General features: G+C 37.8%; 1 protein-coding gene across 1 annotated transcript; it reads left to right on the plus strand.

Moving 5' to 3' along the window:
* The first annotated feature begins 3,995 nt into the window (after positions 1–3,995).
* LOC124166684 (protein gustavus-like) lies at positions 3,996–9,648 on the plus strand. The gene is made up of 2 exons (XM_046544329.1): positions 3,996–4,124; positions 6,612–9,648. Exon 2 carries the CDS (start codon positions 6,661–6,663, stop codon positions 7,888–7,890), a length of 1,230 nt encoding a protein of 409 aa, XP_046400285.1. The 5' UTR covers positions 3,996–4,124; positions 6,612–6,660; the 3' UTR covers positions 7,891–9,648.
* Positions 9,649–10,186: the final 538 nt, after the last annotated feature.

The following is a 10,186-nucleotide window of genomic DNA, read 5'->3' on the forward strand; positions in this document are numbered from 1 at the left end:
GTAAAGGAAATTTTATTCTCAATTCTAATTTATTTTTTTATTTTATGAAAAATTTAAAAATGTAGACACGCGAGAGCAATAAATGACTGCGTGCACCATAAAATTAGCTGTTTTGTCAACTTCATGATCTTTGTAACTCAACCAAGGGAAAACTACTACGTCTAAAACATTCATCTTCCACAATATGTTGCAAACATTAATATAGATTAATAAAGTGTCTTTTGGGTGTTTAAAAAATGCATATTTTGTTGTAAAATAGCGAAAATGTTTAAACATTATCTAGTACTACAGTTTACCCTGAAAGAAAAAATAAAATTGATAGAAACACTTCTTAATTTATTTGGAATTTTTCTATGATCCATAATCTACAACAATATTTATATTTGTGAATGTCAATAACTTCTATTAATGTCACGTTGCCAAAATATTGGCGGTGCCAGGCCAGTGTTACCAGGAAGCAAAGTTTCGTGCACAAGACGTGGTAACGCAGCTTTCGTTCGCTCCGGCATATTTTTTTAATGTGTGTATGTATAATCTGTACTACATAAAAATCATGTAATTTTGGATCGTAGAAAAATTGCAGAATAAAATTGAGAATAAAATTTCCTTTAAAATGACATATTATTCATTGGTATGGCATGCACTGAGGTCCAGATATAAATTTGCAAAGTACAGCGGCACATCATTTTGATGCTGACGGTAGGGTAAACATGACATTTTAGAGTACTGTGGGCAAAAATTTCAACCGTTTAGATGTATCTTTATTTTTCATGCCGAAACGCTGCCTCAAAGGCATGGCTGGTGGCAGGGAGGCGGGTGGCGTGCCTCAGGCATCAGACGTTGCACGAACCTGGAATTTTTTTATAATTTTTTTCTCATCAATTCGCACATTTTGAGACTGGATCTCTTAAATCGGATCATTTTGAAAAAATAACCGCCGGCCTAGTGATCCAGTGTCCTGGAGAAGCTGTCGCTGCAGCTATATCCTAAAAGGAGAGGAATATGATCGTGTAATTTATGCCCTAACACATAATTGTGAATAAGATACTCATTGTCAGGAAAGAATTTTTTATGCGAGACAATACATCTGTATTGTTTATGAATAACTGCATTATCAGTTATTTTAGCATGTTCATGCATTGGTTTGGCCAGGATTGATTGGATCCAAGTTTAATTTTTAGTCTATGGCATTCAGAGGATTTGTAGGGTTTTTTTCTGAAAAACAAAATTTCATTTAGTTGAAAGAATTTAGAAGATGGAAGGGAAAGATGAGATATGACAAGAATGAAATCCTCACCTTCCAAGCCTTTCTCTCCTTAGTTTCAAATGAGAAGACATGAGAGTTACTGCCGCCCACTTTTCATGAGTTGGGGACATCATTAGAGCTCTATGCCATTTGCTTGTTCAGGGAGAGCCTCTCATTGAGGGAAGGCATTGCTCATGAGGGTGTTAATGGTAGCAAATATAGCGAGCCCCATGGGCAAGGCCAAGGAGTGTATGTATGTAGTATGCTTTGTTGTGGCTCGTGCCCAGAATCTCTTTTTTGGTCAAGACGTATCCATTTTTGTGAACTGAGGGCAAGGTTCCCACAACAATGACATAACAGGTACACTCTGGGGAAGTCTCCTGTTCCTAAGGGTATCACCAGTAGAATTGATACAAAAATATGCTGAAAATAACCTAAAGAAATTCTTTGTTAACACTTCCCAGGTACTCGTCATGTTTGGGCTGTCGCCGCGTCAATTATTGGGTGGCCCCTACGTTTCCCGACCGATGCTGGTCGCTTTCTCATTGGATTCTGAAGAGGTGGGAATTTAACCCATCAACGCCCACAGGTGCCATATGGCACCCAGTGCAGTTCTGAGCCAATACTCTTGCAGTGCATTTAATATGTGAATTTTAGCGTACATTTCGATGCACATACTTAGTAGAAGGTTTCCTCTATTATTCACTCAGTTTGAATTGTGTTCATTGTTCAACAGATTCAGGCTCAATTGGTGGATTCATGATTCAATTGGTGGACGTTAAACATATTTAAATAAATAAAAGATTGTAGCACTTTTCCACAAGAATTTTTAATGCGTACAACGCGTTTCGGCTCACTGAGCCATCATCTGGTACAAGACACTTCAAAACATTTGAAAATCCCTTAAATACCCTTGAGAAAGGAGGATTTGACATCTTTGAGGAAGGGGGTGGGAATGGGCGTACAGAGTAGAGACAGTGGGAAAAGATACAACTACGGGATGTGGGGAACCCACGTTGGAAGGAGGACTATAGTCATAACTGTAAAATACCGTTATCCGTACAGTTTACGAGCACATGGTCGACTGTGTTGTGGTGAAGTTGTTGGTTGCGGAGAAAACAGTTATTTATTTGAGTATTATTTAACCTGTGCTAAATGCCCGCGGTGACGAATTAAGTAATTCGGGCATCCATTCAGTGATAGTGAAAGTCGTGAAGTGATATTTGTTCTTGAGTGTGTTTATTTAATAATTTATTGTGTCTCTTAAGTTTTTGAGCAAGTACTGAGATTTGTATTGTATTTGTATTATGCGTATGTGCGTTACGTCGCCAATAAGAACCGACAAACATTGTCAGAGGACTGTCTTTCTTGTAGGTTTGTTTGTGAGAAGTGAAATCATCGTGTTCAAAAATATTCTTTAAAGGCGTGTTTCTCTTTAAAAATCACACGTATTATGTTGACATAGTGCAGAATCCGAGTTGTATTAATTTAAGGAAGTACATATTTCTTTGATGAAGGCATGTGAAATATTTTGTTGGTGTAGTGGTTGTTCTGTTAATGATGACAAAGCTTGCTTTTCTACAACTATTCAAGATGTTTATAACTATAATGGAATATGTGGAAAAGCACAATAAAAGTTTTTCTTACAATCATTCAAATGAATTTCAACTTTTAATTCTATTTTAACATAAATTATCTCTTGTCTATTATGCCCAACTTAGCAACAGTGAACAGTTAAGGAACAAAGTATGCGCATAGGGAGAGAACAGACAAATAACAGTCTTCTCACAGACAAGGAACAGACAAGGTGTTCCAATTTACATTCTACGAACAGTCGCCTGCCTGTTCTCTCTTGGTCAAGGTACAGGGAACTAACAGCCGAAGAAAACAGGCAATGAACTGACAGCGCACAGTCCCCTGCCTGTTCATTGTCTGTGGTCCAACAGGTAAGGAACAGAGAATGCCGCTTTCTTAACAGGGAGGGAACAGACAAGTAACCCTTTTCTCACAGACAAGGAACAGACAAGGCGTTCCAATTTACATTCTACGAACAGTCGCCTGCCTGTTCTCTCTTGGTCAGGGAACAGGGAGCGAACAGCCAACTGACAGACAATGAACAGACTTTATTGTTACAGAAATCGACAGGGTAAATAGGAGTCCACAAGGCAAATTAGCCAGGAAATTACTACTTTGTATTTTGGATTAAGTTTCATTTTCACTTCTACTAAAAAAATTTATTCCTATAAACATTGGGCTTCAAATATAAATTTTAAAATCTGTTAGGATGAACTCATCAATATTTCAGGTTGTAACTTTAAGCTCAACCTGCGATTAATTTGTATCTCTTTTCTGTGCTTGCTGAATTATTCCTTAATGACTTCTCTCCAAACATCTATTACACCGGAAATCCCATGTAAGAATAATATTAAGTACTTTTAAAGATTGTGAGGACTATTGAGAATTTAAAAAAATGTTTAACTCCATGAGTGAAAATATATTTGCATTTCCGCATACTTTATCGTATTTCGACCACCAATATTGAAGATATTCTTCTAAAAGCACTAAATATTAAATTTTACCCGTGAGCTTACTTAATTTAATGCAGGTAATACGAGCGGTAATCAATGTAGCTATTGTCACCAAATTCCTCTACATTTGAATAGAGAGCCAAATAAATCGGCTGAAGTTGCTGTCTGATATCGATAGGCGGATTGGCTGTCGATATGCGATAGATCGAGTGTTGCAAGCCTTCTCGCCTTCATCAGTTTTTTTTGTTTTCTTGATTTCTGAATAGTGGCTGATGATGATGTGATCGGATTTTGTTGGGATGATGTATGTCCGATGAGAAGTTTCTCGATGCCATGAAATTGCCCTGTTGGTGAGTAATTTACATTCTTGATAGCTTTATTTTCGTCATCAAGTGAAAATAATTATTCTGATCGTAATTTTATTTACAATGTCTCTTATTTGGTTTTTGGGCCACGAATGAAGAACTCTATCACGATGGTTACTCATTTACTTTCATTAGGTACTTTTTAGTTGCTTTTTTAGTGGAATTTATTGTATAGGAAAACTGTGCAGAGGTTATACCTCTGATATCACGATCATTAATTACTAACTCGACAATACATTACTCAGGCGTATTTCTGTTTGTGCAAGTATAAATTAAATTTTTGGCTAGTACAATTCTTTGAAATAAACTGATATCGTCCATAACGTTGGTTGAAAAGCCGTGAAAATGTGGCAAATTTGAGCGAGAGACGTTTTCATCAAAACTTCTATGGTTGCTTTGGTATTACTAATCAGTAAATATTTTCCATATCTAAGCAGCATGTGCGATTTGTACTTCATATTTGATGGCATTTGTATTAAACAAGTGGAATAGTTATTATATGAGTTAAATTCTGCTTTAAACCCCAAGTTATTGTAGTCAGGGCTTCTCTTTGATGTTTTTGTCTTTAAATGATTGCTGTTAAGGTGCAAAACTGTTCTATTGTTTGATTAGGGTGGTAAGAGCTATTTAGTTAAGTTAAATCCTCCATAAGTTTGGCGGATGAATTTCCCATGGTAAAAATATACTTCATTTCATTTGTTTAGCCTCTTGAGAATACTAAAACTAATCTGACTCAAACCCATCCAGCACACCACATGAATAAAATTAGTGTTACATCAGCTATACGTGGTCTGCGGGTGCTCAGGTGCGCTGTAATGCATATTTACTTTCTATACAATTTTGCTATACATTTTTGCGTCCTTACAATACTCCACCTAACAAATTTAACTTTAATTAAGGCAGGGAATCTGAAATATTTAAATGGCCACACACAGATTTAAAGTTTGCCATTAATTTATGTTTATTCAATGCCATCTTACAGCTCCAACTCTTTGTGTTACAAGCTGCCAAATAAAAATAGATGTTTTACTAGATTGCTATTCCTTTTTTAAGGAATGTAGAGGCTGAAGTAAGAATGATGAGATGAGGTGACAAATATGGGGTTTAACTGTTTATGGAATAATTTTGATGTATAATTTTACCAATAAGTTTGCATCTGGATTTCCCTTTTTAAACACCATAAAAGGAGAAGTGGAGTCTGTACTGTTGGTTATTATCAGTAGACACATTGGGTGGTCAACATCAACCCTGCCAGCACATGATAAGTCATTTAGGGAAGTCGAATGTAAAAAAATAACAAAGGTGCTTATTATCAAGCGTCCAAACTTAAACATCCAAAGTAATGACAAAATGGAGACCTAACTTTCTCCACCTTCCTAGCTATTGTTATAATTTCATCATTTCATCTATTGTTTTCTAATTAGCTTGATTTTATAATTGGTGGTCATGAACCTCGGCAACTTACTTGCGTGCTACTTTTTTCAATGGAAAAATAGAAAATTTGTATAAAGCATGCATAAAGTTGTTGACTCAGCTTTACATATTGTAAATAAGCATAAGATCTATATAAGATAGTGTTTATTCACTTACAAAAAGTTGGCTAATGTCGTCACACAAGAAGGAAAACAAGCGGAGGGGATGGGTAACTTAGGAGGGGTGTCTGCTTGCCGTATATCATGCACTGTAAATGATTTTGGTTTGGACTCCCATTCTATCGTGGGAAACATTCGGGGTATGGTTCTCCTCTTAATAAGCCCTGCTCCCCCTATTTTCTGAGGTGAACCAGGCCCTCCTGCGCAATAGGCTACTGAGTGTTGGCCTCATTCATCCAAAGGAACCTACAAAGTGTGATCTTACCTAAAAATTTTTATGACCATTCAACAGATATGAGATCGGGGTTATTTAGAATACTGCAGATCATACCATAACTATATCAGAAAACACACCAGTAGAAATAAATAGGTGGTTAACAGTATAAATGTGTTATCAAAAGCCAATTTCAATTTTTAATTTGATTTGCATAGTATCAGAATTTAATGATATTAATTACGATGCTATTTAGCATTAATTTAGCCATATCGCTTAGAAGGACCAAGTTTGTATATGCAAATAAAGGCAATTATTATTATTTCTAACAAAAATTCAAAATGAGATGAAATCATTCTGCTTGTTCCAAGAACAATATTTTCACCTAGATGGTTATTATCAGACTACTGCCTGACTTGGTCTCTACCATTCTTCATCCCTTGTATACAGCAAATTGCCCCAATCAATTAAATATGGATTTAGAGGGGCTATTACAGCATCAAAGAAGAGTTTTCTGACCCCCTGTGAATTAGAGTTATGCATTATGTTTGTCTATTGTGTCAAGTGTATTTTGTGTTTATATTTGTTTTCATAACCATATTCTACGTCAAGTTTTTTGACCAGCAGTACAATGAATATTATTTTTCTCACGTCTTCCTCTCACAGGAGCTTCTCTCCAGGATAACTGGTACCCGTGCCTCTCATCCCTGTATTGATGGAGTGTCGTGCCCACTTCCAGTCCCATCGTTGTAGGCAAGGGACAACTGAAGAGAAATCAGACTCTCATTTATGCATGGTTCCGGCCTCATTGAATTGTGACAGTCCTCAAAGTGTGAGTGAAGTGCCCAAATCCCCCGATGAAAGCTTCCAAGACAGCGTTGGTGCCCAATCACTTTTGCAAAGGCAACCGTTAGGTGCAGTGACTCCATCCGGTAACCCAGAGAATTTTCATTGGATCAATTGTTTTAATATTAATCAGGTGGCGCAGAGCGTGCGCAACATTGTGGCAGAGAGGTTTGAAAGGATTCTGGAGTCTTCCGTGGGTGCGATTGAAGGACCAAGTTCGACAGAAAGTTCATCTATCCAAAGCAGGATAATGCATCCGTGGAGGTCAATATCAGCCTGTCTCAAAACGATAAACATGAATCTCGAAATGCAACCTCGGGAGGCTCTGACCCCAAAAGAGTTGGCTGTTGAGCCTCCGAACCCACGTAGACTAAAACTGCTCTTTGGCATGCCGGAGGCATCGAAGGAAGTGCAGCTGAAGCACGCTTGGAATCCAAGAGACTGCTCGCGAAACATTCGTGTGGAGGCAGAAGACAAGCTCACTTTCCATCGCTACCCAGTGGCACAAACCACAGACTGTATAAGGGGTAAAGTTGGCTTCTCTGAGGGCCTTCACGTGTGGGAAATTGTTTGGCCGACTAGCCAGCGAGGGACACACGCCGTTGTGGGAGTGGCCACGGCAGATGCCCCCCTCTACACTGACACCTACGTGAGTTTGGTGGGTTTGAATGAAGAGTCATGGGGTTGGGACTTGGGCCGAAATATCCTCTACCACGATTCAAAGAACAACCCTGGAGTCCCATATCCGTCACTCCTCAGTCCAGACGAGAGTTTCATGGTGCCCGACAAATTCAAAGTCATACTGGATATGGATGAAGGCACTCTAGCGTTCATGGTGGATAGTTGGTACCTAGGAGTGGCCTTCCGTAATCTCAAAGGTCGCAAATTATATCCCATAGTGAGTGCTGTGTGGGGCCGATGTGAAGTCAGTCTGCGATACATTGGTGGACTCGAGCCTGCCAAGACATTGATGGACATGTGTCGGTGGGTCATCAGGGGGTCCCTGGGGCACGAGCACCTCGAAGAGAGAGTTAATCAACTTGCTCTGCCTCATTCCATCAAAGCGTACCTGCTACATACTTCATCCATGTCCTCGTAATACGTGCTGCAGGGCGACAGGGGTGTGTTCGGGCACCAGCCATTTGGGTGTTGGGATAAAGGGATTCGGGGTCCAGTATAAGAGGGAGATTTTTGATTTCAGGGTTGTTTGAATTATGATCATGAATTTTCTGCAAGAAGAACAACTTCTTAAATTTATCCGTTCGTCAGTCTTGTCTCTCCAATTTTGTCTCTCCTATCTGATCTGCCGATGTAGAATGAGAGAGAGGAATTTAAAGTATGCCTGACCATAGATGGCCGGTAGCCTCAAAGCTTTCCTCTCTGTGCTTCCTGAGTATACTAATATGTGCTTTCAATTCATCATTGCCATTAACAATTTTATGTGGGTAATTTTTTGAAGTGAACTCATGAATGTGTGACTTGTCAACGTTTTTAAGGTTTATCATGTCTTGATGTTAAATAAGTCAATGTTTCTTCTCCCTTGCCAGAGACATTCTCAGGGCTAATGTATTCCATAATAATGCACATTAATTCATAGCTTCATGGCAGGGGGAGAGAAGGGAAAGTGACTCATGTGACTATTATTTATTTCTTGCTACTGCTAAGAGCCAGGAATTTCTCATCATTTGGCCTTGGTCTTGGTTGAAATTCCTGAGGTATTTTCTTATTTTCAGGACTCCTAAAAAATCCTCGTTTTTATATGTTTGTCCTTGTCCAGTATTATTGGGTTTTACACTTCAGTGACGTTATCTTGTGCGGCAGGCTTGGTGACTTCTGGAAATAAAGTGCTCTTGAGTTTCCTACTGGGTGAGAGAGTCCATTATGTCCGATGTTTTGAGGAATGTCAGATTCCTCGTCTTCATTGAATGAATGAACGAATGATCAATGTGAAGAAGAGGAACATAGTATGCCTCAAAATGTCGGACATAATGTCTCTCTCACCCGGTTGGAAACCTGTGAGCATTTTATCCCGTTAATTCACCTGAAAAGTACCTACCAGATCTTTCTTAGGGATTTGTCTTGGTCATGTTGGATTTATTTTCTCACTTAGTTCTTCGATTCTTGTCTTTAATGTTTATCCTGTTTCACCCTTCTAGACATTTAATATGAAGATGCAGGTAACCTTAAAAACATTAACAGGTCATATGTGGGCAGTGAAAGTTTTAAAAATTTGATGATATTGTTTATTTGTAATTGTAGATGTATGTTTTATTTGCTGTGAAATGATCTGTTTGAAGAATTCTTTGTTGAAGATTTTAGAAAATGCCAAATTAATACTCTGAGAAAGTGTCAAAACTTCATGGTTCTTACCCAGCTAATGCAACCACATCAGTTTATGTAAAATAAAAAAGAATCTCAAAAAGAAATCTCTGAATATTGTATACATATTCTTGATTCTTTTAGTAAATACGCATGTGCATTATATGTGCTTTTAGGATTCTTGTCATTCAAGGAATGATGGAATGAGGGTGATGTTCTGTATCGATGGCATTGTCTGCTACATAAAATGTCAGATTTCTCATGTCGAACCATTGCTCCTTCATTGATGTAAATTTCTTAGAAATTTAAATTCTACAGGCATGCTTATGTCAGTTGGGTTATGAATCTCATCGCACACAGCCCACTATAGATTGCTGTTCCTTTGTTGCGAAGTTAAACTGGGACAAAAGTATTATGTATCAGAGGGCACACTTTCAACTTTGGTTTGGCGAGTATTTGTGTGTATTTATATTGTCTCAATGTCATAGTGAATAATTGTGTATTTGAATTTTATTTGCATATTAAATATTGTAGTTATCATTTACTACTTGTTATTTACAGCTATTTATTCACGTGAAAGATACACCTAATGTTTACAAACCCCCAGCAATGAACATTTGCATCAAATTAAGTAGGAAGTTCATTAACCTAAGTCTCTGCCAGATTTCTTAGTCATTCAAGTCCGATGAGGTCATTCACCAATATGTAAAAGAATTCTGATTATGATGAAGACTCCTTAAGAAAGAGACTTGTATTTTTCCATCCTGATCTGCCGCCTATTTCTCGAGCAATTCATGAATGACAGCCAGAACCATTTTGCAGATAAGTTGATAACGTTACAAACTCATTTCCTATTTTTAATTGCTCCTGTTATGTGACTGAAAATTTCATTTTTGTTTGACCCATGAAATAGCATTTTTGAAATTTGCATTAAATCACATGAAGAGTTGAATTCAGTTTTTTACTTTTTGATGTGAGGCAATAAATGTGAAGAGTATTTTTTCAGCGAATCTTTGAAAAGAGATGATGAATTGATTGTGTGATTGAGGTAGCTCTGTGCAATGCCAAAATCATCT

Source organism: Ischnura elegans, chromosome 10, assembly GCF_921293095.1.
Source record: "Ischnura elegans chromosome 10, ioIscEleg1.1, whole genome shotgun sequence".
Classification (NCBI taxonomy): domain Eukaryota; kingdom Metazoa; phylum Arthropoda; class Insecta; order Odonata; family Coenagrionidae; genus Ischnura; species Ischnura elegans.